Genomic DNA, 27,479 nt, shown 5'->3' with positions numbered 1-27,479 from the left:
ATGAAATAACAATAACCGTTGTTACCATCAACTAAGTATCTACTAAAATAACGCTCCTCCTAGACCCTCTTTTGATAAATATAAAAATTCCACTACCATTTTTGTCATAAAATTTTAAAACAGATTAAGTACCATGGCCAAAATCAACACAATGATAATAAAAGTATACATTTTAGTACTTTGAGAATCACTGTACTAAACAGCGAGGCACTTTACCTAAGCTATTTCTAATTTTCTGACCAATCAAGTCGAATATGTCCATGGTCCTCATTTTATAGTAGAGAAGGTGAACACAGAGAGGTTAGGTTAGCTAGGAAGTATGTGAAAGTGGGAAATAAATCCTGAACAAACAACTTCTACTATCCTTATTCTTTATACTAAAATATGCTTTTGGTTCCCTTTTCTTCCTTCTCCAGAGAAAAACATAAATATTTGAGAAAATGTTTTAAATAAGAACAGTTTCACAAAATATATCCCACTGTAGTTCTCTGCTTTTCAAAACCACATAATAGAATTAGAATAATTTTCTTAGCTCAAATCCCAGCCTTACCACTTTAACATGGGTAAATTATTTAATCTTTCAGTACTATACTCTTAAGTCTATAAAAATCACATTTAATCATAAAGATTAAATGAAACAATATCTAAGCCTTTAGCAGAGTCTAGCTAATAATAAATGTTCAATAAATACTATCTATAATTACTAATATTAGTACCATTAATATACTATTTAACAATATTCACAAAGGAAGTAAAAGATTTTTTAACAATAGCTTAAAAATAAGATATATTAAAATACCTCAAGGCACTTAAGAAATAAACTCTCCAAACATCCTCCTTTGTCATCATATAAAATTGCCTATATTAAAACAAAACAATTATTAACACTTTAAAAAAAAAAAGGACACAAAATAATTCTACTTTTCTGAAATATCTTCAAAGCAAATAAAAAGTTGTTATATAAGTAAATCATGTCTTGAAAGGATTACCCACTTTGTAAACTTGGATTAGAAATCCATGGCTGATTCATGTCAATGTATGGCAAAAACCACTACAATACTGTAAAGTAATTAGCCTCCAACTTATAAAAATAAATGGAAAAAAAGAAAGTACATCTATCTCAAATGTTTACTAATCATCCATTCAGTGTGTGCAAGACAGCAAAGGCGTACACATAGATTCAAAAAATTAATCCCTACCAGGAGAATCTTAGAATGAAACTGAGGAGAAAACAGAATTGGAGTAAGTTACAGAAGGCAAATCAGGAAACAGTATCAGTAAAGAGTTTATTGTAATGGTGTGATATGAAGGATCAAAGAGATGATTAGAACTTGAAATAAGTCCTCAGCAATGGGATAAGACAATTGTTTGAGGCATAAAGAGTAAAGCCTACTGAATGTGCAGGATATGGGAGAAAAAGGAAACTAAGGTGAGGATCTCCTTCTTGCTTTCTCCTGTGTCTCTCTATCTCTGTAGCCATGCTGCTCGATGTTCGATATCACAGTCATGTCTGACTCTGTGCGACCCCATGGACTGCAGCAAGCCAGGCCTCCCTGTCCCTCACCATCTCTCGAAGTTTGCCAAGTTCATGTCCATTGCATCAGTGATGCGGTCCAGCCATCTCATTCTCTGACGCCCTCTTCTCCTCCTGCTCTCAATCTTCCCAGCATCAGGGACTTTTCCAATGAGTCAACTGTTTGCATCAGGTGACCAAAATACTGGAGCTTCAGCACAAGCCCTTCCAATGAGTATTCAGAGTTGATTTCCCTTAAGACTAACCGATTTGACCTCCTTGCTGTCCAGGGTACTTTCAGGAGTCTTCTCCAGTACCACAGTTCGAAAGTATCAATTCTTTGGTGCTGTCTTCTTTATAGTCCAGCTCTCACAACTATACAATTGTACGTGGCCACTGAGAAGACCATGGCCTTGACTATAACGATCTTTGTCAGCAGAATAATGTCTCTGCTTTTCCACATTGTCTAGGTTTGTCATAGCTTTCCTGCTGAGAAGCAATCGTCTTCTGATTTCATGGCTGCAGTCACCATCTGCAGTGATTTTGAAGCCCAAGAAGAGAAAAATCTGTCACTATTTCCACTTTCTCCCTTTCTATTTGCCATGTAGTAATGAGGCCAGATGCCATGATCTTAGTTTTTTTAATACTTAGTTTTAAGCTAGCTCTTTCACTCTCCTCCTTCACCCTCACCAAGAGGCTCTTCAGTTCCTCTTCACTTGCTGCCATTAGAGTGGTATCATCCCCATATCTGAGGTTGCTGCTGTTTCTCCCACCTGCCTTGATTCCAGCTTGTGACTCACCCAGCCGGCATTTCTCATGACGTGCCCAGCGTACAGGTTAAACAGACGGGTGACAGCAGACAGCCCTGTCTGCTCCTTTCTCAACCTTGAACCAGTCAGTTGTCCCGTACTGGGTTCTAACTGTTGCTTCTTGACCCGCAAACAGGTTTCTCAGGAGACAGGTAAGATGGTCTGTATTCCCATCTCTTTAAGAGCTTTCCACAGTTTGTTATGATCCATACAGTCAAAGGCTTTAGCCTAGTCAATGAAACAGAGTTTCAAAATGAAACTCAGAATCTTCATCGTTCCCTCGAAATGTGCTTTTCTTTCTCAGAGATCCTATCTCACTCAGTACCATGATCATAATACAGAAACCTAAAAGTCACTCTGCATTCTCCTCTCCTTCATATCCAAGACCTTCAGATTCTATATTTTCACAATTTCTCTCTATTATCATTTCTCTCCATTGTCAAGGCTAATGTCTGCTTGGTCTGAGCCCCATTACGTTTTGTCTGTATTATTCTACAGCCTCTTTATTGTAAGTCCTCTAAATCCAATCTGACTTTCATCCTATGCCACTTAAAAGGTATGTTAGACATAGCTGCCAAAGTGATCTTTCTAAAAATAGAAACATGATTATGTCATTCTTCTGCTCCTAATTCTTCACTGGCACCTCAGGCTGAGCACACGAAGTCCTTTGTAATATGCCTCCTGCCCACGTCTTTAGCTGTATCTCCTACAGTTTTCCAACATGGACCCTTATTCCAGCCACAGTCAACTGTTTCTAGCTCCCAGAAGTGTTTCACACTGTGCTACACCTCCACATTGTTACAGCCATGCCTCCAGGCTCAGCTTCCTTCCCTCAAACCTATCAACTTTGTTTACAAAATGAAACAAATACTCAAAAGAATGCTCTTCATCCAGAAAGACTTCTTTGAACCAGTCAAATTTTGACATCTCTCATTTGTAATCTCATAGAACCTTAAACATACCGCTGTACATATTTTAATTATTAGGCTCTTAGATAAAAAGTAGATAAAAGTCCCTTGAAGACAAAAATCTATAACAATAGTTACTATTCACTGCATGCTTTAAATGTGCCTGGTACCTCGTTAAGAGGTTTGTTTTCTTACAAGTAGTCTTTCTATATTAAAAAGTTTCTTTTACTGATAATTTCAGAGTGATAGATATGTATAAGTAGAATAAGGACAGAATGTGGAGATCTTTAACTGCTGGCTTCATTCAGGAGGCTACAATCTTGCCAATGTGTCCAATATGTTATCAACTCATCTGTAATAAAGTTCTTCTTTTAAATTTGGTAATATTAAGAGAAACAATAGAACCCACATCTCCTGCATTGGCAGGTGGATTCTTTGCCACTGAGCCACCTGAAAAGTCCAAAATATACAACAGATGCAGGTTCAAACCCTGGGTCAAGAAGATGCCCTGGAGAGAAAATGGCAACCCACTCCAGTATTCTTGCCTGGAAAATCCCATAGACAGAGGAGCCTGGCAGGCTACAGTCCATGGGCTCACAAAGAGACACAACTCAGCAACTAAACAACAACAACTGTTTATTTGCTGAGAGTAAATCTTAAAAGTCCTCATCACAAAGAAAAGAAAAAGAATTTTTCTAACTGTGGATGGTGATGGATGGGAAACAGACTTACTGTGATCATTCTGCAATGTATACACATAGTATACACATATCAAATCATTAAGTTGTACACTTGAAACTAAAATAAAGTCATGCCAGAAATATACCTCAATAAAATAAATGACTACAGCATTGCTCTCCCTCATCCCTTCACTGGAAGGCCTATATAGAACAAAAAGGCCAAGTAAGAGAAAATTCTTGCCTGTCTTTTAACTGAGACATCAGTTTTTTCCTAACTTATAACTCAAACTGAAATATTGGCTCTTCCTGGGTGTCAGGCCTGTTGGCATAAACACTAAAACTACATTATTAGTTCTCATGGGTCTCCAGCTTGCCAACTACAAATGTTGGAACTTGTCAGCCTCTGTGATCACATTACACAATTCCTTCCAATAAATCTCCCTTTCCTCCACAGAGAGAGAGATAATTTATGCATCTTTATACATTTCTACAAAAGCATGAAGGCCTGAGTCCTGAGCAAAAATTTTAATCATGGGAAGAGAATTAGTCAGCAGAAAATACTTACAAGTGGACAGTAAGCAACATTAGGAGAGTGTGGCGTCACAGAAGTCAGATGAAGAAGAGGTGGTTATGATGAATGAGGAGACAAGGGTATTAAATAAAGTCATGAGAACTGATAAGAGTAGAACATTTAAATTTGACAGATGAAGGTAATGATAATCAAGGCGGGAAAAGACACCCATAGAAGGATCACTATATCTAGTAGGGTCAAAGATTTATCCTAGTAAATAGTTCTCTCAAGACTTGATAGGATATCCGAAAATAATGAAGAAAATCCAAAAATAGAAGAAAAGAATCCCACATAGTTTCAGAAATTGGCAGCTTTTCTAAAATATGTCAACTCTATATGTACCATTACACTGTGAGCATTATTGTGTTACAAATATATTTATAGTAGTTTTTTTGGTATAGTTAAACTCTTATTACAGCATAGAAAAAAAGTACCAAAATTCCTAAAAAGTTTCATAGAAAATCTCATTTTTAAAAAAATCAAAGAAAATTAAATAGTATTAACTGAGCTTTTTATAATCCACAAATTAATCACTGTGATATAGGAATCATTTGACAACTTCTGTTTTCACATCAGCTTATGGACATATCCAAGATTTTATCATCTACAGACTTTTCTTAATATTCAATCAAAAGAACCCAACTTTTAGACTCCTTAGTCCACTGTTTTGCACTTACTTTGTTTCCTAAGTGACTGATCTTCAGAATTCCATCTTGCCATACTTTTGACTTCTTCATCTTTTGATGAGTATATAGTACCTTATTTCCAAAAGTATAAAGGAAAGAAATGGTTTCTACTTCCATGTATTAAATGTTATATATTTTTATACCCTTCTTTTATACAAAAAATATGTAAGACATCACAAGGATCTTTTATTTATCAAAATAAAAGCACAGATATCATAACAATGAAACATCAATTAAAAAAAAAAAAGAAGGAAACTTGATAGTAAAAGACAATGGAGGGGACAAAGGAGAGGTAAGAATATAAAAGGGTCCTGATACCAAAGAGGTTAAGAACCATTCATCTAGATAGAACAGACATGCCAGTTTTTCAAGAGAAAGAAATTATTTCCTGGTTCCAAGCTTCCAAAGAATTTGTTCCAAAGAACTTTGCATAACCAGTGTGAACTCTAGGCAAAATACAGGGTTGCCAGACAGAATACAGGGCAATATTTAAGAGATGCATACTTATACTAAAAAATTATTCACTGTTTAGCTGAAATTCAAATGTAACAGAGTGTCCTATTTTAGTTTGGGTTTTTGTTTTTTTGTTTTTTGTTTTTATTTGGTTGCACCAGGTCTTAGTTGCAGCGTGTGGGGTCTTCTATCCTCACTGTGGCGTTCAGAATCCTTAACTGCGGCATGTGAACTCTTCATTGCCACACGTGGGATCTATTTCCCTGACTAGGGATCGAACCTGGACTCCTTGCCTTGGAAGCAGAGAGTCTTAGCCACTGGATCACCAGGAAAGTCCCAGGTTTGGGGTTTTTAAAACATTTATTTTAGGTTTTTTATAGCTAAATCTGGCAAAACAATTGTGAAACATGAAAGGAAGGAAGGAAAAAGGAAACAGTGAAAACAAATATGACTTACAATAAATTCCTGGCTTTCCATTGTTTCTTCTGAAGTTATAGTCAGGTCCAGAAAATAATCAGTGGTCACTCAATTATTTATAGCACCTAAAATGAAAAATGACCAATATTCAACCCTGATGAACAGAATAAGTATCAACTACAATCTTTCCCCGCAAACTCTTGACCAAAGAGAGGTATTTATGTGTTGAGACTAAGTAATTACCGAGGAGAACACACACGAGGGAATTCCCTGGCGGGCCAGTGCTGTGCACTCTGCTTTCGCTATACACGGCCGGTATGAACCGGTCAGGGAACTAAAATCCCACAAGCTTCCAGGTCAAGCCAAAAGAGGAAAAAAAAAAAAAACCCACAGGTGTAATCAAATTATCTCGTGCTGAGGACCCTACAGAATAGTGACACCACACTGTGGAAAAAGAATTTTCCAAGTAAAGAGAAAACTAAGTAAAATATATAAAATAATGAGTAGGCTGCAGACATTTTTCCAGGTGCCATAATATGTGTCAGAAAATTGATTCTTCCCTCCCTCAGAAGCTTGGTTTCTCTGAGAAAGCGCTTCAATTTCTAAAATTCTCTGAATTGCTACAATCACCACAAGATGGCCCCCTTGCATTTCAAATTTTTTCCTTTTACATTTTCAAAGTCAGTGTAACATAGTATCTAAGACCAAATATACATTATAATACCTCTCCAGGAAAAACTTTTCCAATATAATTGCAATGACTACTATACTTATCCCATGCTATTGGATAAAATTGTTATTGTAGGCAAATCTGGAAATCTAAAATCACTGATGATGAACTGAAGAAGTAAATAGAGATGCCAAAGAAAAGTATTATTTTTAACCACTGCCTTAGATCCCTGGACCAATAGCATTAGCAACACCTGGGAGCTAGTTAGAAATTCAAATTCTTAAAAAAAAAAAAAAAAAAAAAGAAATTCAAATTCTTGAGTCTTGACCTATTAAATCATAAAGGCAGGCATTGGGGTCCAGTACCTGTAATTTAAAAAGCACTGCAGGTGACAGTGATACACACTCAAATTTGAAACCTACAGGTAATTCAATAAAGTAATAATTTGGAATTCTGGATTAAATTCATCCTTTTTACATATAAAATGTATAAAAATAGGCCACCTACACATTATTTATAAATCACATATATTTAGTACTTATTGTGTGCTACGTACTGTGTGTACATAGCGCTAGGCCAAGATACTAAAATGAACAAAATACTACTCCTAGTCGCAAGGAATTTTCAGTATAGCAGGGTAATAAACAGTAATTACAAAAAATATGGAAGGAAAAGCACTTGGAGGGGCACCCAACTCAGTCTAGGGCATCAAACAAGGTTTCCTGAAAGACATAATGCATATACTGTAAATTGAAATAATCATTAACCAAGGAAAGATTCTAAGGAGGGTATTTCCAAGTAAGAATAACATGTACAAGAAAGCTGTGGAAGACTTAGCAAGACATAATCAAGGAACTCTAGTTTATAATCAAGTGTAAGATAGTGAGTTGTGAGAGATAAGACTGAAAAAGTGAGCAATAACAGGATGCGAAGGACATTCTATTTTATGCTAAGTTGTTTGGACTTTTTAAAAAGACAGTAGGAGGCCAAAGCAGAATTTTAAAAATAAGATTACATAATCTGACTTGGGTTTTACAAAGATTGCTCTGGCTGCCAAATGGAGAAAGGGTAGGGCAAACAGTACACAAATGAGACATGAATACTTGTCCCATGACATAGTTCAGAGCACAGGACCAGATCTACAGAGGCACTGCCTTTCAGAAATACAACTCCATACCCTAATCCCTCCCCTCCAGCTTACAGGATTGCTAGGTGCCTAGTGAAAGCCAAGAAGATAAGAGGTTCAAAGAAACACATAGTTCACTGCTGTTTTCACAGCAACTTGCCTCCAGCCACTGAATGGGTTAGACATCCTATATATGTAGATAAGACTACACAGTGTCAACACAATGCTTGGCATGTAGCAGTTAACATTAGATCGCTTTAATAACAGCTATTATTTATTCAGTGTAAATTATATGCTAGACACTGTTAAACTGCTTTAAATGTTTACACCTTATAGTACAGATACTATATTTTATATTCATTTTACAAAAATAGGAAGTGAGGTACATAATAAGTATGTAATTTGCCTAAGATCATGAAGTAAACAAATGGCAGATTCAGAATTCAAAACTAAATAGTCTAAATTCTGGTGTTCCTATTCACAAAAACTACATTATGTGAGTATGGAATACCTACTGTATCAGGCAAGAATGGGACTGGATTCTTTACATATAATATTTATCAGTCTCATAATCCTGAAAAGTTGTTATTACCATCACAATTTACAGGTTAGAAATCCAGTATTTACTTCTTTAGGATTACTTATATGCTGTTTACCAACTGCAAAATAAATTTCCCCATTGTTTTCCTAAATTAGAAATATTATTTGAGGGATTTGCAATCTAAAAGGTATTGAGGAGGTCCAAACTCTTATTAGTGGTAGATTACTTTAAAGGATTACACTTCAAAAAAGGGGGGAGAGATTAGATGTTTTGTGATAATTTACTGCAGAAATACATACATATCTTCACACATGCACATACATTATTGTGCTGTTTTATAAATTTATGTATAAAATTCGGTGTTATCACTAAAATATGAGCTGTTCTTGCTAAGTACGATGAGATGTTTTTGGTTCTTTTCTTTTGGAACAAGCAGGATCTTTCGAATCCCTAAATGGTTCACAGATATAAAAATTTTAAGAATCACGAGCCCAATAGCCTTTTAAGAAACCGTTCAGTGCTCGCTTCGGCAGCACATATACTAAAATTGGAACCATACAGAGAAGATTAGCATGGCCCCTGCGCAAGGATGACACGCAAATTCGTGAAGCGTTCCATATTTTTCAGCCAAACAGATAAATAAATATTAAAAAAAAAAAAAGAACCCGTCCAGTCCAGACAACCAAAAGATGCTCACATTTCATTTGCCAACGTTCTAATTATCACGATCTTGTGTAACCAGATGACAATGAAGAAGTGACCCTTTGTCAGTCCTAAAAATAAACAGCAAAACCATCCCCGGTTCTCACACGGATACCGGAACTGCAAAGCAGGAGTTGGGGGAAGGTGGTAAAGACGAAACACTAATTATTTACAGGTTGCTAGGGCAAGCCGTGATCCAACCTTGTCTCCACACAGCTTCCTTACCGGACCCCGTCTGGCGGAGCAAACTCCTTCGCCCGTCGCATCAAAATCAGTGATAGCACCTCGAGCTCAAAACTCCAGCCTATCTACCCTCACTCCCCAGAAACTCCCGAGTGGAAACAGCTCTTTTAACTTGCTCATTGCACAAAACCCACTTTCGAACTTCTCCCGCGAAAAGTCGTGACATCATCAACCCGCGACCGCACCAGATCAAACCCCAGGCTCCGGAACTGAACGGCCGTTTTCAAACTGCCAATCAAATTCCTCTCCGGCTGCGAGCCTCTGTGGCTCCTGCGTTCTCTGATGTCCCGCCCCCACGCTGAGCGAGCTTACGCCTGCGACGTAAACGGCGGTCGCACAGCCTGTGGGCCTATCTTTTCCAAGGCGTTCGGAAGAAGTGTCGCTCGTGTGACGCTAAAATAACTACGACTGTAAGGTTCGGGGGACGCGAAGGACTGAAGAACGCAGTCTCTGGCCCTGTATTTTGGGAATTTGACAAAGTAAGTTCTAAGTGGACTCTAGGGTAGCCCAGGTTGGGTGAGGTCTAAATTACTCTCAGTCTTTTTCTATGCAGTCCTTTCTGTCATCTCTGGTCCTTCTCATCCCGCCCCCTCCCACCAACCCATCAGTTCGATTGTCCTAGTGTCCTAGTTTTGTGTGCGCACGCGCAAGAGTCCTCCGGCAGCCCTTGTAGTTCCAGTTTTCTAGTGATTGGGGGCGCTTGTCGTCCGGTTTTGGAAGGTTTGGGGGCAGTCCCGCGTTTGACGGCTTCCGTGAGGAAGAACGGGTACCTAATGGGGCAGTAGTCAAAAGGGGAATTGCTTTTCTTCGCACATTCGAGTTTTGGTGGTCAAAAGAAAGCGAATGTGGACTTGTATTTTAAAATTAAGTCATTTCCTTTATCAGAACTTTTGCCTCTATGTTTCAGAGAGCTGAAAATTCAATTGTGGAAGGAAGAACTAATGAGTGTTAAATACAGTGTATTATTGAGTGCGTTAATAGACATACTTAAAGGGAAACAGATGAGGCGGTTGGTTAGGGGAAATGTGCTAGCAGAAGCCTAGAAAGAGTGAGATGCCGTTTAACCTGGGCCTTGAAAATTGAATAGGAGTTCATAAGACAAGGAAGACGAGAAGACTCGTTTAAAGCAGAGGCACAGGGACAAGAAAGAGGGCACCGCTGAATAGTCAGATGTGACTAGAACTATAGTTCTTAACCTTTTTGACACGCCATTTCCTTTTAAAACGTGATTTAAAAGATATGGATGAGCCTCCCAGGAAAATGTGTATACATGTCTAAACATTTTGCTATAACCTTCTAAAGAAAAATTGTGAAACACGTTGAAATGGCCCCCCAAAAAAGGTGTCTAGGTTACTCTTCATTGTCATTGAGCTATGTTACAATTATGTAAGTTATAGAAAACAGTCATAATCGAAATATCTTACAGTTATTGCCCTGATTAGTGTTGCATCTGTTAACAAGGTCATTTCAACGTTTTTGCTTGCTTGTATTTGTGCATGTCTAGGTTTTGAGTTCACCTTTAAACTGGTTTTTAGCACTTAACTGGTTCCCTGGTTAATTACTTAAATAAAATGATTGACATGTGTTCATTTTATAAATGTAGAAAAGTCATGGTTTCACATTTTCTTTAAAATTTACCTTTGAAAATTTCATGGGATTCACAATAATTTTTGAAATCCATCCCAAATTCCATGGATTTCAAGTTAAGAATTTCTGAGCCAGGATGTAGAGAATGGACTTGTGGACACAGTGGGGGTGGGGAGGGAGAGAGTGGAATGAATGGAGAAAGTAGCATCAACATATACACACTACTGTGTGTAGAATGGATAGCTGTTGGGAAGTTGCTGTGTAACATACTGAGCCTAGTCTGGTGCTCTGTGATGACCTAGAGGAGTGGGATGGGGAAAGGGGAGGGAGGCTCAAGAGTGAGGGGCTATATGTATATTTATGACTGATGGTGGCGCTACTGTTAAAAAAATCTTGCCTCCCATTGCAGGAGATGTAAGATGCAATGTTAGATCCCCGAGTCAGGAAGATCCCTTGGAGGAGGGCATGGCAACCCACTCCAGTATTCTTGCCTGGAGAATTCCTTGGACAGAGGAGCCTGGATGGCTGTGGTCCATGGGATCACAAAGATTCAGACACTTAGCACGAACACACAGATGGCTGATACGCATTGTTGTACGGCAGAAACCAACACAACATTGTAAAAAAAAATTTTAACAATTTAAAAAAAGGATTTCTGAGTCAAAACATAGACTACATGGTAAGAAGTTCTACTAAAACGTAGGCAGTGTGAGAGTTAAACATACCTGAGCTTACTTACCTAGCTAGCTTTAGCCAGGTCACTTAACCTTTGAGCCTTTGTAAAAAGAAGCTAAGAGAAACAACCTAGAGGGATTATGAGGATTTAAAACAAGGTGTGTCAAGTAACTGGTGTTACACAGTAACTTTTATTCTTTGTTTAAAGCCTGTGAAACTAGTTGATTCATTTAACAATTTTTTAAAAATATATGCTGTGTTACCAAAAGATGCTAAAGAATTACTGTTGTTCAAAGTTTTAACATCAGAGTCACAAAATTAGACCTGTGTTTAGACAAGTTACACAGCTTCTGTGACGGATGGATGACTTCCCGAACAATTTATAAACTATTTCCATACTATTATGACAGTAGTTGTGGAAAATACTGGATGAAGATAAGAGTCATTCCAAAGGTTACCTTGATAGGACTTAATGACAGATTGGTAAATGGCAATAAATAACAGTTACATATTGTTGACTGTGTGCTGTATAGCAGCAATGGAAAGTACTTTATTCATTTTGATTAATTTTTACAACAACCCTTTTATGTCGGTATAACTTTTATTCCACTTTATAGATCGTAGAAAGATGAGGTAACGTGCTCAAAATCCATACAGCTAGTAAATAGCTCGACTCAGTGGATTACTAAGTGGAATATGTCATCCTTAAATAAAATGAGGATGGTAAGAACAGTAGAACAGACATTGCTAAGAAAGATAACTTTGATTTGGAATGTATGGAATGACAGTATACCTATTTGTTATCATAGGACGTTGAGAAAGTAAACTATGACTATCATGTAACTTCCTGATCTTCTGTAACCAATGTGTAGAGAAGAGAACTTGTACCATAGCTTATGTCCTGTTTAATCTGATCCATATCCGTACTCGAAAATGAAGGTATGTTTGAGTCTTTACAGATTTTTAAGATTGAAAATTGCAAATGAGTGTTATTCGCATGGGGCAAGATTTTCTGAACTTAATTCTCCAGGCCACACACACAGACACTCAAAAAAAAAAAAAAATCTTAGGAAGGAAGGAGAGTATCAGGGCTGAGAAGAGAACGCTGGGAAAAGTCTGATTTCTGGGAGATTTGTGGCTTTCTGTGTTTTTGCAGTTCTGTCCACTATCTCCTTAGATGGTGGCTTTGATGATGAAAACAAATAGAGAAGTGGTAATCTGCTCTTTATAGATTTTTCAGAAGAGTTAGTAGTGAATTCTGTAGTGACAATCATAGCCTACATTTGTATTTTGTTTATAATTCTACCCCCTTACAAAATAACTTGAAATGCTCAACACTTGACAGTTTGTTAGATACTGTTAGTTATATTACTTAACTATTCAACAAATGCCAAGGTTGTGATCAAGCCGAAGTCTCTGCCTTCATAGTGTTTATATTATAATGAAGCAGGTAGGCAATAAAATTATAATTCCAGATAGGAATAAGAGGATATAAGTATAGAAAGTAGTGAGTGAGGCAGAGGGTAGGGTTATGGTCGGCAGGGAAGGGATATTTTTGATTTGGTGAAAGAGAAAACCTCTTTGATAAAGTGACATTTGCAGAGGCCTGGGTGAACAAGGAAGTAATCCCTGCAGCTGTGACAGGAAAGCTGGGGAACAGCAGGAGCAAAAGCCGTGAAATGGGAATGCATTAGACTGTTCGAGGAACAGAACGATGTTGTGTTGAGGTTGTAATGAGCACTCTGAAAGAAGTTGCAAGTGATGAAGTTAGAGCGAGATCCCCAGGCCCAATCTAATAGGACCTATAGTCCACAATAAGGATTTTTTATTTTATTCTGACTGGGATAAGAAACCTTTGGAGGATTTTGTTCAAGAAATTGACATTTTATTTACATATTTAAATGATCATTCCAGCTGCTGTCTGGAGAATTGATGATAATGGAAAAGGAGTAGAAGCAAGTAAATGTGAGGATGTGTTTCAACTGCAGGCAAGACACTCGTGATAGCTTGTAACAGGTGGTTGTGATGGATGAAATGAAGATTCATATGAATTTTGAAAAGCTAGAGCTAACAGAAATGCTAATGAATTGGCTGTGGGATGAGGAAGGAATGAAGAAGGATTTCAGTGTTTTTGCCCTCTCAGCAATTTTCGCTGGTATTTTCTGAGATGGGAAAGAGTAGGCAAAAAATGTGGTTTGCTAAAATTTGAGAATTCAATTTAAGCTTGAGATAGATTTAGCTTCAGCTAAATAAGTGAAGAGGTTAGGTGGGTATTTGCATGTTGGAATGGGGAGATAATGGGAAAAGTCGGGAGTGGAGAAGATGGGTTTGTGAAACATCAACATATAGAGAGCCATGGAGCTTAAAGCCAGAGACCCTCTGAAAGGACATCTGTGTGGATAAGGGAGCCCAGGACTGAATGCAGTCTTGGGCATCATGGAAGGGTAGAGCAGACAGAGTCGGAGGGTCCAGAAGAGGAAATGGAGAAGGAAGACAACTCCTGGAAGCCAAATGAAGAAAATCTTTTCAGTGACGGAGTTAACAACTGCAAATGCTCCTGAGAGATCTGGTAGACAGTGGAGATCATTGTTTTTTAGTTTCATTAGAATGATGGAAAGGAAAGCCTGACAGGATAGGTTGAAGTGAGAGTGTGATAAATGGTTATGCAGCACTAAATGCCACCTGGTTGTTTTTCTAATGATTAATTTTGGCATGTACTTCCATTTTGAGTCAGGCTAGCATCATCTAAATAATTACTTATATGTTTTAGAAATTAGTGTTTAGCTGATCAACGGAAGCCTGCTTTAAAAATGCCAAAATACTCTTCCTTTGATGAGAATGCACACTTAGTTGGAGGTTTGAAGTGAAATGCATTAATGGCTTTGTACCCTCATGCTGGGTGTCGCTGTTTCTATCTGCAGCATCACTCCTGCACTGTCAGATTATAGCTGACAGTCCGACTCAGGAGACACAAATAGGCTTTATTAATAACTGTTTACTGAGCTTTAAAGGGTATAAGACAGAAGATAAGAGTAGGGACAGAATCTTCATCTCATCTGGAGACCTAGTCCCAGTCTTCCCCAAATACAGCAATTAACCCAAATCCACTGCTTCCCCCCACCCTTATCTAGATGCCTACCTAAGAGCTTTAGCCCTTTTGCCTACCAAACTATTCTGTCATGCTGGTCGTAGCCTCAAGGCCTGCATCCCAACTAATAGCATCTCCCAGCCAGTGCAACAGAGAAGACAGATGAAACTTCGCATTTGTCTTAATATCACCCCAGGCCTCCTGTTAGGTCTTTGCTCACTCATTTTTGTGTGTATGTTATTAACTAAGATGATACCATTCAACAGATTTTTGAATTACTATATACCAGGAACTGGGAATGTACCAGTAAGTGCATTCTAGGATAAACAGATTAGTAAGGTTTTAAGTTCAAAACAGAAGAGGACGGGGAGATAGTTGTCTGTCCAGAACTTTGGAGTCTGAGTATAGGAGATCTCACTTTACTTCAGCAAGTAAAGAACATTTTTAAAATGTTTCTCAGTGGAGGTTGTGAAATGAACACATCAGTCTATCATTCTTATTTATACCAGAACGCATAAAAAATGCTGTTAACATAGGAGGTAAATGTTATAAGAAACAGGGAAAATGAAAGTTGCCAGAGCTAATAGTGAAAATGTCCAAAGTTTGTTCTCTGGTAGACATATTTGAGCCCATTTCCATTCAGATAAAGGCTAAACTAAGTATTTTTTTATACCACTAATAATTTTTGCTGACTTAATATTTATTTCCTATTTCACAGAAATGGAAATTGAAAGTGGAAATAAAGAAAAGGCAATGGAAGAAGAAAGCATAGAAAAGAAAAAAGAAGTAGAAAAAAAGAAAAGGTCTAGAGTTAAACAGGTGCTTGCAGATATTGTGAAGCAAGTGGACTTCTGGTTTGGAGATGCAAATCTCCACAAGGATAGATTTCTTCGAGAGCAGATAGAAAAATCTAGAGATGGATGTAAGTTTCCTTCAGTGTATTGTACCAGATTTAAGAGCTGTATCTACTTCTAATCTATATGTGCTGCATATAATGTACAATATACACTGTATAAAAGTTTTAAGAGCTGTTAAAATATATATATGCCACATATAATGTACAATATACACTGTGTATGAAACATGTTTTTTAAATTTTAACAGTTGAAAATGTTTTTGAAACTTTTTCATTAGATGTTGATATATCACTTCTTGTGTCCTTCAACAAAATGAAAAAATTGACCACCGATGGAAAGTTAATAGCCAGAGCACTGAAAAGTTCTGCTGTTGTAGAGGTAAGAATTGTTACATATGATGTGTCATATGATGCTGTTAGTTAATATTGACTTTATGTAGTGTTTTACAGCTGGATTTAGAAGGCACCAGAATCAGAAGGAAAAAGCCGCTGGGTGAGAGACCCAAGGATGAGGATGAGCGGACAGTGTATGTGGTAAGCCACTTTTCTGGACAGCTCAGAATTGCTGCCTCCCAGCAGAAACATTGTAGTATTCAATTTAAGTAAGACTTTATTTTCAGTTTATTTTCAGTTAAGGTTTTCAACACTTTATTTATTACTAATTTATCATAGGAACTGCTTCCCAAAAATGTTAACCACAGCTGGATTGAGAGAGTATTTGGGAAATGTGGCAATGTTGTTTATATAAGTATACCACATTATAAGTCTACTGGGGACCCAAAGGGATTTGCCTTCGTGGAATTTGAAACAAAAGAACAAGCTGCAAAAGCTATTGAGGTAGGTCCACAACCTAAAAGAAAGAGAAAGAAAATTACTAAGTGTTTTAAACAGTAACAGAATTTTGCTTATTTCATTTCAGTTTCTTAATAACCCACCAGAGGAAGCACCTAGAAAACCTGGTGTATTTCCCAAGACAGTGAAAAACAAGCCCATTCCTGCTCTGACAGTAACTGGTGAGTTGTCATTAAATACTTAGACATAGACATAGACATAGATGAAGCAAAGTAAGTAAATATAATAACATTGTTACAGAAGAAAAGAAAAAGAAGAAGAAGAAGAAAGGCCGAACAAAGAAAGATGACAATATCCAGCCCAAGGAGTCAAATATGGACGCAACCAAGGAAAGTATCTGTAAAAAAAGATCAAGGACCACATCTGAGAGCTCTGAAGTAGAGGTTACTGAACCCCAAAAGCAACCCACAAAGAAAAAGAAAAAACGAGAAAAAACTGAAGTATCCAGCTTCCCTTTAGTCAAAGCAGGAAAGAGGAAAAGAAGCAGCTCTGAAGATGCAGACTGCCTCACTCCCAAAACGAAAGCGAAGAGAGTGTCTCAGAAAGACAATGTTAAAAATGAAGCTCCAGAAGTTTGTAAAGAAAACAAAGGTATTTCTGACTTTACGTTTATGGTTAGATAAGGAGGGTTTTCTTCTTAACTCATGTCTTTATTTCATTCACATGTCTAATTTAGAATTAGAAGTCTCTACGGAAGAGGAAAAGGATACTGGAGATATAAAAGACGGATCCCTACTGAAAGCAAAAAGAAAGCATAAGAAAAAACATAAAGAGAGGCATAAGATGGGAGAAGAGGTTATTCCATTACGAGTGCTATCGAAGTAAGTCACGGGTGCAAATTATGTTGTTGGCAACTGACACACTCCATCACCATTGCTAAAGTGCAATTCCAGTTTGAATTGAACAGAGTTGCATATTAGCAACAGTAATGGCCTGAAGCCATGATCTGCACAGAAGTTGCACAATGTTGGGGTTTAAAAAGGAACCACCACACTAAAACATGGAAGCACTTATTTTTTATGAAGTCACAGCAAGTGCCTCCATGTTAAAGTGGAGGGTATTCCTTAATAGACTTAAAGGTGCATCTTGTAGTATACCAAGGAGCGGCAGGATAAGACAAAATGAAAAAAGAAGACTTACCATCACTAAAACATGGAAGCACTTACTTTTTTACCTACAAAGCAAGTACATCCACGTTTAAGTGGTGGGGAGCCCAGTCTTGAGAAAAATAAAATCGTGAATTTTCTTTAACCTGTAAAGTGCATTTAGAAAATAATCTGGGAACAGAATAAATTTCATCATTAAAAGAACTACTTACTTTTACCTTTCATTTGAAATTTAGCAATGCTACATTTTTATTATTTTCAGAGCCAGTTTTTAGATCACAAGCGCTTTTAAAGTATTGACTTGGAGACACCTCCACTGAAACACGGAAGCACTTGCTTTTCTTTACACAGCAGGTACCCCCGTGTTAAAGCAGAGGGGCGCCCCTTTCAGCCTCACAGATTGCAAATTTTGCCGTCTTGTATCCAGAGGCGTAATTTGGACTCACTTCTACTAAAACATGGAAGCACTTACTATTTTAAAGTCACAGAAAGTACTACCATGTTAAAGTTAAAGGGAGTCCAACTTCTCAAGAGGTGGGAGATAAGGAGAAGAAAGAAAATGGCATACCTTTTAAAAGAAAGTTTCCTTCTTAACCTTTCTGGATTACGGTTTCCAAAGACCCCAGTTTTGCTCTTGGAGGGTTAAAAGGCTAGGACTTTGGGTACTTCTATTTATACTATTCTTAACTCCTGAATTCCTCTTCCCTTTTTATCTCAGAGAATCCTTACAAGAGCCCTTTGTTATTCTAATGTATCAGCTCTCAGGGAATGTATGGTCCTGGGTGGGTCTGGATTTTTTTTTTTTTTTTTTGAAGTATACAGATGTCAATGTTAACAGCTAAAACCATTACCACAGATATTCTCCTCTTAAAAAAAAAAAAATCCCCTATCTGCGTGTTTGATGGCACAGATTAGGGTAACAATGAGTGCTCCTGCAGAGCCAGAAGAGGCATTGTGTTTCTATCTGGAGGACCTCTAGCTGTTTGAGGAAACTTCTACACGATCAATGTATGTAAATAAATAAATTGCTTCCATGGGGTGTTTTTCTTCTTCTTAGAAATTCCTTTGACTCCAGTAAATACTGAGGAATGTTACCTTTTGAATTGGAAGCAGTTTAACAAATGTTAAAATTTTAATTTTTCACCCAGAGTTAACTGACTTTTCTAGTAAATGTTACTAGTTAGTTAACTCAGTGCTTTTATTTTTGTCAAACATTTGAAACATACTTAAGAATTGAATCAGCAAATATAAAACATTTAATCTGAATGTTGGGACAGAGGGAACTCCCCTTTTCTTGTTTGCCAGATGGACTTAGAACTCAGGAAATAATTTAAGTGTGTTTAAAGAAAGATTGGGAGAAGGAGTGGTTGTAAGTTACTGAATGTCTGTATTTTGAGACTTACTTTTTATTTAATGATCTGTTGTCACTGTTTAAAAGTACAATTATTTTCACTACAGGACAGAATGGTTGGATTTGAAGAAAGAGTATTTAGCACTGCAAAAAGCCAGCATGGCTTCTTTAAAAAAAACAATATCCCAAATAAAGTCACAATCAGAAATGGAAACAAATGGAGTGCCTACTAATTCCGGAATGAAAAGTGAAAAAAGTAAGCATCAATATGATAGTTTTTGTAGGATTATATTCTACTTATACTAAAACGCACTGAGTTATTGTAGGATAAGCTTTAGTTTTTGAAACTCAATTATATAGTAGTTGTTATTAGAGCAATTACTGATTTCTCAAGTTGTCCAGATGTGATTTATCCTTAACCTAAAAATATTTGAAGGGCTCATTTTAAACTGAATCTTTTTTAATCACATACATTTTCTCTATATAGTTTTCATTAGTAATCAAAATTAGTGATGAGTGCCTAGTTTGTAGTTCATCGCATTTGTAGAAACAAAGATGATCTTTGATATTTATATTTTAAATTCCCATAAGTTGAAAATATAAATTTCCACGTTTGAATTGTAATGGTATACCTGTGCCTGTTCTTTCTTTATTGAGTAAAACAATTTGTTATTGGTTCAGTGAAAGGGGACATTTTTTCTTTAAGATTTTAAAAGTGTTCTTCTAATGGTAAAACTTTGCATTTACAGTAATAAGAGTTTCTGTATTTTACTTTATGGTAATCTGTAATAAATAGTATAACTTAAAACATAATGACCTTATGAGTAAGTTTAGATTACTTAAATAAAACTGGGAGACCATTATTGATACTCTAGAGCGGGCCTATAAGCGTTAAATTATTAAATGGAAGACATATTTTTCTGGTCTTTTTCTTTTCGCTTCAACAGCAAACAGTGAAGAGTGTGGTCCCCAGGAGAAAGTTAATGCAGCAGGACCACAGTTTGTGAGTGGTGTGATTGTGAAGATCATTAGCACCGAGCCTTTACCTGGCAGGAAGCAAGTCAGGGTAATGCTTTTGAATCCCCATGATAGTTGTTTCTCTTTCTTCTTAAAAACCCCCGTGTGAAAGTGTTTTGAATGTGGAAAATGAGGCAAATCAAATTAGAATTTGTTCTCTTGTGGTAAACTGCTTATTGGGTTTGATTCCATAATAACCTTTTAAGTCTGACTCAAGGCAAATTCTGATAGCTGAAATTCCTCACTGAATCAAATTTATAGTGAACTTCGTTTAATCCTTTTATAGGAAAACAGCAATTTGTGCTTATTTTTCTTGGTGCCCCAGTGGTTGTGTATAGGAAAAGGATGAAACCCTACTGTACTTATTATATCAAATGAGGAGATTAAGTAAAATGCTTTCCCAATATTCATTTTCTCAGGGGACCTTTTCTGTTTTTCAGAAAAATCAAGAGAAACTAGATTTGGGGGCAATACGTAGGGATAAAACATTCATAAAGATTGAACTACATTAAAGTTGGTTTGTGATTGTTTCTAAAATAAAACTATTTGCTGTTGTCTTATTTGGAGCAAACTAGAGAATTTGTAATTTGTTTTCATTAGAGCTTTTAGTTTTCAATAAATTCCTAAAAGATTTTGTGACTTAAAAATCAGAACTATTTTGAAATAAAACGGATAGTGTGCATATGTTTCACTTAGCATAGACTTAGTTTATTTTTGTCTGTTAATGAATCCTCTTGAGAATTGAAAATTTTCTCCTGAAAAAAATGCAGGGTGGTTGTTTTCGGCAAGAAGAGCCTTTTAAAATTTTATTCCTAAAAGTATTTTTTTGGTGTTTTCAGTCCTCACCAATTATATTAAAATTTTTGAAACAATTACAGGAAAGTGTAAAGTATTTTGAATATCTCCAAAAATTTATAGTTTACATGTAAATTCCTATCCCTGCTGTCCTCCTAAGTCTTTTTTCACTTTATAGAGTTTGTCCCCTACAGCATTTTGTACTCGCAGGGCAATGTATCTTATTCACATACTCTTTTAAGTGGTAATATCCTATTTACTTTTTAACTTTGTCATCCATTTAAGTGAAACACTTTCTTTTTAAACTATGTAAGGTGTTCTATAACATAGCAAGTATATTTATAATTCTTACACTGACTTCAGGACCATGTGGTATGTTGCTTTGGTTTTCCATAGACTGTTACCAGTCAACATTTTTTAACTTCTGTAAACATTAAAGTTGCTCATTGTAACCATCTGTAAGCACTCTTTATCTGAAACCCTATCCCCTGAAATCCTGTAGCTGTCACTAACAAGTAAATCTAGACTCTTACTATAGTATTGATGAGGAATTTGGTCAATCCCAAATTGATATACTAGCTTGCACTTCAAAATTTGGTAGCAAAATAGACTTTGCAATAAGAAGGATTAAAAAATTGAAGATGTAAATGCTGCTGTGGTTAGTCAGATGGCCCAAGTTTTAAAAGAAAAATTACTCAAAGTTTGTTATTTTGAATAACTGGTATAGGTTTAATTGCATTTATCAGATTTTATTATCTAAATGGTAATTATGTCGATTACAAATTCTTCATTTTTGATCACCAAAATCATAAAATAAGTGCATTAACCAAATTATTAATTACTTACATTTTGCTGGAACAAAAACTGAGCTATAATTCTTACTGCTGTCTGCGAGTTGCCCATGTGATTGCCAGGTTAATTTGTCATTCTAAGAAGGGTTTTAAATCTGGAGATTAGCCTGACATTATAATGGATATTTAGTAAATATCTTTTCAATTGAAGTAATTGAATCTGTCTGATAAATCAGTTACAAAACCCTCACTACTACCAATAAGCACATTCAAATTTCATCACTTAATACCTTATTTTTCCTTCTTTGTGTTTAAATTAAATACTCATTAACTAGATAGAGAAATGGGAAGAATTGGCAAGTATATTTCTCTCCAGTTTTCAGTTTTTAAATTGAATTTGCCTAAAATTATAAAGTGCCTATTTTGTGATAGGCAGTGATTTAAGTGTTGAGATAAATTAAGACTTAGTACCTGGCTTGTATTAATATATAAGCATGGATTTTTACTACTTATTCTTGTTTTTTTTTTTACTACTTATTCTTTATTATTAACTAATGCAGTTTTCTTTTGAAATGATATTTCCAGGTATTGCTGAGTTCTTTCTGTAATTCAGAATTTTAAAATTCAACATCAAAAAGTAATCTAGGTTATTTTCTGGTGGTCCAGTAGTTAGGACTCCAAGCTTTCACTGTGAAAGGCCCTAGTTGGGGAACTAAGATCCCACAAGCCAAGAGGCGCGGCCAAAAAAAATATTTCTTTTAATAAATAAATAATCTAAATTAGTTGTACCTTGAAATTTTGGGTTTAAACTGAAGGGGTTGAGGTAGGTAGGACTATTTTTTTCTTTCTTTCAGTTGGGAACCTTCAGTTACTTCTTTAGCTTTATGAATGGAAGTTGATGAATTAAGAATTAGTGTAACATTCCTGCATAATTACCTTGCTTACACTGTAGAACCTGCTGTGAAAAAAAAATGACCTGGGAATGCAGGAATCTTGTTAATTTGCCCTCACAGCAGGCCTTATAGGTAAAACTTCTCATTGCTACGTGACTCGAAAAGGTTGCTTAGATGTTTTATCAGAGTTAAAAACTCTGGCCTATCTGTATTCCCATAGACAATTTAAGAACCAAATATCTCTCTGTGTGCCTTGAAACTTTTTTCACAAGTGGTTATAAAAAGTTTGCATGCATTTTAAGTCCTAAGTGATTTTGTACAGGTAAGTGGAAACACAACTTCTTCCTTAATGCCATTTCAGTTTTGTTTTTTGTTTTACTCTTTGCCTACACCCAGACATGGAACCCTTCTAAATTTGAGGGTTAGAGGAAAGTATTTGTACATTCTATACTATAGATCTTTTTTTCTTATTCCATATTCCCATCTAGTACGATTTTAAGGATACTGTTGAATGAAAGAAAGTTGATAGAGTTGATATTAAATTGGTCCTCAACTTTGTCCAAGTCCATTTCTAAGAGCATTTGTTTTGAGGTCTTTTTTCTGGTGGTAGTTTGGTTTTTCGTTTGGAGTCTTTTTTGGGCGCCTTTCTTATTAGCTTATGGGATCTTAGCTCCCGGACCAGGAGTTGAACCTGTACCCTTGGAAGCGAGAGTGAAGAGTCCTAACCGTTAGACTGCCAAGGAATTCTCCATTTGTATATATCTTGGAAGCTAACTGAAATGAAATAGTTACTCCTCGTTTGAAATGATATATGGCTCAATTTTATAATCCTACAGTGGAATAATTTTAGAATTATAATGAAATGTTTTTATTGTTTATTTTAAGCCCTTCTAAATTCTAATGCAGGATACTTTGGCAGCAGTCTCAGAGGTTGTTTATGTTGATTTGCTGGAAGGAGATACGGAATGCCATGCTAGATTTAAAACTCCTGAGGATGCTCAAGCAGTAGTAACTGCACATTCGGAAATTAAAAAGAAACACTGCTGGAAACTAGAGATTCTTTCTGGTAAAATTTTATAGAACCTTTTCTTTCTTTTTTTTTTTTATTTTAACAATGCTTATTGTGGGGTGATTGTTTTATAATTTCCGAGTTTGGCAAATGAAACTGGGGGGGGGGTCGGTTCTTTACACTAATATACGTAAAAAGGCATTAAATAACTCGGACAACTATTCTGGTTCTACTGAAAATATAAAGCTGTGGATGTGTTTCTTCATCTATATCCTTATGTTCAGTGATAAGCATTTTTATGTTTGTTTGTTTTTTTTAAAGGTGATCATGAACAGAGGTATTGGCAGAAGATTTTGGTAGATAGGCAGGCCAAACTTAATCAACCTCGTGAAAAGAAAAGAGGCACTGAGAAGGTAATCAGTTCATACTTTGTAATTTAAATTTCTGGCTGTTTTCTAACTTGGTAGTAAATGATTATTTAAAGATTGTCTTAATGGTAAAAAGCACAATATATTTAGAGTGCAGTTTTTAAAGATATGAGTCTCCACAGATAAGATTGAGAATCTGTGCATATCATTCCCAATAGCAGTGGTAAGCTTTATTCCTTTTTCTCTAGAATAGCTGACGGGGGAAATAAACAAGCTTAAATTAGTACATTAAATAATTTATAGGAAAAAACAATGATAATTTAAAGCAAGTCTCTCAATAACTTTAAAAGACACTTAAGAATTTATCAGATGTTTGTTGTTGCTAGTAAGCTGTTTATTCTTTTTAAAACTATTATACATGTAAAAGTTAGTACATCTTAAAATGCTTAGAGCAAAATAGGGCACATAATAATTAACATTATCAATTTCTAAATGTATATTATAAAAATCAGTAAAATCCAAAAAGATGTATGTGCATTATTTTATGATTGGTTAGTACTTGAAAGGTCATACTTCCCGTGTTCTGGGTTTGTTGATTTAAGGTCCTATTTATAAAATTCTTTTTTTTTTTTTTTTTAATTGGAAAATCAAGTTTTTTTTGTCTGTCTTGCATCTCCTAGGATTCATTGGAATTTAAAATGATTTGGGAGGAGGTTTTCTACTGATCTTTGTTAATTCTCTTTCCATGAATGCAGACTGAGATAGAGAGGCCTCCTTCCTCTTTAAAGACTCTTTCAGGTCTATGAGGTGTTAATTTCAAAGCCTATTTAAGCTTTGATTAACTTAAATATTAAAATCATTAATCCAGAACTCACAATTGAAATGAAATCACTTTGTTCAATAATACTTTTCCTTCTAGTTGGTGTAAAATATCATGTAAATTGTATATATTTTTAAAACTAGAAAAAAAAATAAAAAAAAATAAAACTAGAAAAAAGCAGTTTTGTTTTTAAGAAAGACTCCATCTGCATAAATTAAGTTTGAGACAAGGAAATAAACATTGACAGAGAATTTTATAAATTGGGTTGAAACCAGTGAGTAGTTCTATCACTGAATTTGAAGGGTTCTCATGTATTGGTTAACAGGATCAGGCTTTTTTATCATTAGCATGATTTGTATGATAAGCAAACTTCTGAAAGTATAAAATCCTAGCTAAAGCAATGAAAGTACTAATTTGCTCATTTCATAAAATGAAGAAAGGTTCCACACGACCTAGCTTCTCAGAGGAGAGGAGGTTATTAGTTTACTACTTTGTTAATTCATTTAATTAACATTTTTGGTTTTGGTTTGTGTTAGTCACTGTTTAAGAACTGAGTGTTTAGCCATGAGTAACAAGGTCTCCTTCTTTCATGAGGTCAGATGATGACCAGTGCTGTTCAGAAAACTCAAAAGTACAAAGGTGACCATAGAGCAGACCTTAGGGAAGTGAGCAGACAACCCAGGAGAATTTAGGCGCTCCACTTTACACTCTAAGGCAACAGAAAATACAGAGGTCTTGGAGGGAGATTGTCAGACTAGGAGGCCAGTGTAGCTGGGGTACAGGAAGCAAGCAAGCATGTTAGTAATAGAAAATAAGTATTTAGGAAAAATTAACAGCCAAAAGTATAGTGTAAATACCTCACTGACATACCATTCTACTATTTCCACAGTAGTATACTTGAGTGAAAGAAAAACACTAATAGAAAATCCTGGTTCTGCTTTTCACTTTGTGGAGGAGAAGGCTACTGGGGACAGTTTTCTAAGCTCTGTTCAGTTTGTATAGAATTAAAAGACAGTTGATTAAGAAATACTTCATTTTCTATGTATGATATTTTGACGTATAAAAATCAAGTGCAGATAAATTAAGACCTGAGACAAAGATCAGTAAGATGAAGAAAAGACCTGCCAAAAGGGCTCTCATTCATTCTACCTCAACCAAATCTTTCTAGTGTACCCTATCCCATTGAGCATTTTAGTAAAATTAGATAACAAGTATTGGAGACACAGTGAGGCTTTTCTCATTTTTCTTTAGCTTGTAAAGCACATTTGAATTTCTCATTGTTTTTACCAAAATCGTCTTTCCTTTATAAAGTACTGACAGGTCAGCTATTAAACAGATAAAGATAGAATTCATAAAATTTGTGAAAAGCATATGGTTGTGAGTTTGAAACACTTAAATTTTGACTCCACTGACAGTTTGTTTTTAGTTTAATCTGAAAATGACTTCCTAAAAACTTACCACAATAAAAAAAATGAAAAATAAATAAAGGTGACTTCTGCTGATGACCACTTATCACCAGTTTAAAGAAACTATTTTAATGAATAGTCATTAGAATCTGTGTTTATAAGAGAATAAGATTTTCATTTCCTCCAAAGCTAAATATGATACTTTAGTTTTTCTACAAGAAAGCTTTTGGGCATTTTAAATGGTCTTTTTCATTCTGTATAATTTAATTTGCCTTCTTTAAAATTTTTGATTATTTATGTAAGGGTGTAATAATAAGTACTTTTAATAGCAGACCCTTATTTAGAATATTTCTCAAATGTGTAAGCAAAGTTTCTTAATAATTAATACTCAAACCGAAAGGGATATGATGAAACAAAGATTGGTCTTCATCCCTCCTAAAATGTCAAAAAAAATTTTTAGTTTTATATTGGCACATTGGTGATTAACAGTGTTGTATTAGTTTCAGGTGTATAGCAAAGTGATTCCGTTACTACGCATATACATGTGTTCTTTTTCAGATTCTTTCCCATTTAGGTTATTACAGAATACTGAGAAGTATTCCCTATACTAAATAGTAGGTCCATGTTGGTGGAATTATGGTTATTTATTAATTGATTAATAACCAAATTATTGGTTATTTTTAATTGAAAAAAATTTTAGTAGTCTAGCACTAAAATGCAAGGATCTTAGATAATTCAAAGATTTAATATCTACTATATTTAATAAGCTCTAATTTAGGCAGTTCTCTCTGTAACTGATTTGATCTGAGCTTAATTATCTCATTTGTTTTCCTTGCCCCCTTTTAAAAAATTTTATTCAAGCTAATAGTTGTGAGATTTTTCTAGTCATAATTATCTTTCCGTTTTTACATATCCAGTTCCTTCTAATTTCTGATTTTTTCTCTGTAGTTAATCACCAAAGCTGAAAAGATTAGACTCGAAAAGACTCAACAAGCAAGTCAACACATCAGATTTTCTGAATATGACTGAAAAAAATTTTTTGTTCACCTCTTCAGGTTTCACTGGATACTAGAGCTATTCTTAGGAATATCTTTTTTTTATGGTGGTAATGCATAATGTTTTTCTAAAACCTACATTTAATTAAATAGTTTTTCTTTAACTTGTAAATACGACTTTTCCTGGAGACAGTTACATTGTTTACCACAGTTTTTCTGTAAACGTTGCATTTGTTGAAATTATATGACACAAATCAACCTCAAAGTGATTTAGAAAATAAATGTGTTTGAAATTATCATTATGTTTGCTGTTTTTATATTGCAAAAACAACATATATGCAAAAATAATAATGCTATCTAAATAAATAGGTTGGGGGAAATGTTTAACAGAGAATGCTCATTGTGCTTTTTGTTCTGTAACTTGCTTTCTCCATTTGAAATATCTTGGATATCCTTTCATGTTGATTTATACAGAGACATGTGTGTGATATTTCATTCTGTTTATTGTACTTTGCCTGTCCCAGCTCCCATTGAACTGACCATATGAACTG

The 27,479-nt window shown here is 35.5% G+C and overlaps 2 protein-coding genes and 1 non-coding gene across 13 annotated transcripts in view; 2 read left to right on the top strand and 1 right to left on the bottom strand.

Moving 5' to 3' along the window:
- Positions 1–9,491, bottom strand: part of ZGRF1 (zinc finger GRF-type containing 1) — a 55,142-nt gene extending 45,651 nt beyond the window's left edge. For 3 of the 8 annotated variants that reach the window (XM_061164168.1, XM_061164169.1, XM_061164167.1), the window contains exons 1-4: positions 9,302–9,490; positions 6,077–6,162; positions 5,159–5,239; positions 800–859 (exon numbers count right to left, since the gene is read on the bottom strand). In XM_061164168.1, coding sequence (XP_061020151.1) covers positions 800–859; positions 5,159–5,239; positions 6,077–6,097 — 162 coding nt within the window. In that variant the 5' untranslated portion in view covers positions 6,098–6,162; positions 9,302–9,490. Of the gene's footprint in view, positions 1–799; positions 860–5,158; positions 5,240–6,076; positions 6,163–9,071; positions 9,226–9,249 lie in introns of those variants that run through there. The other 5 variants (XM_061164162.1, XM_061164163.1, XM_061164161.1 and 2 more) reach the window with 5 other exon arrangements.
- Positions 8,892–8,998, top strand: LOC133071969 (U6 spliceosomal RNA). The gene has a single exon (XR_009696582.1). It is a non-coding gene; the product is annotated as a U6 spliceosomal RNA (small nuclear RNA).
- A 147-nt stretch (positions 9,492–9,638) lies between the features above and the next one.
- Positions 9,639–27,224, top strand: LARP7 (La ribonucleoprotein 7, transcriptional regulator). Of its 4 annotated transcripts, XM_061164171.1 has the most exons (14): positions 9,640–9,798; positions 12,391–12,520; positions 15,388–15,591; positions 15,804–15,904; positions 15,976–16,059; positions 16,198–16,362; positions 16,445–16,538; positions 16,618–16,968; positions 17,054–17,198; positions 18,942–19,090; positions 19,782–19,900; positions 23,237–23,396; positions 23,661–23,752; positions 26,882–27,224. In XM_061164171.1, the coding sequence occupies exons 3-14, from the start codon at positions 15,390–15,392 to the stop codon at positions 26,960–26,962; spliced, it is 1,743 nt and encodes a 580-aa protein (XP_061020154.1). In that variant the 5' UTR covers positions 9,640–9,798; positions 12,391–12,520; positions 15,388–15,389; the 3' UTR covers positions 26,963–27,224. The 4 variants fall into 4 exon arrangements, with proteins under 4 accessions (XP_061020155.1, XP_061020154.1, XP_061020153.1 ...); XM_061164172.1 differs by lacking the exon at positions 12,391–12,520 and having other exon boundaries at positions 9,639–9,798; positions 16,621–16,968; XM_061164170.1 differs by lacking the exon at positions 12,391–12,520.
- The last annotated feature ends 255 nt before the right edge of the window (positions 27,225–27,479 follow it).

The sequence above is a fragment of the Dama dama genome, chromosome 17 (genome assembly GCF_033118175.1).
Source record: "Dama dama isolate Ldn47 chromosome 17, ASM3311817v1, whole genome shotgun sequence".
Lineage (NCBI taxonomy): Eukaryota > Metazoa > Chordata > Mammalia > Artiodactyla > Cervidae > Dama > Dama dama.
The sequence above is the reverse complement of the archived record's forward strand: the minus strand, read 5'-3'. Positions and strand labels throughout refer to the sequence as shown.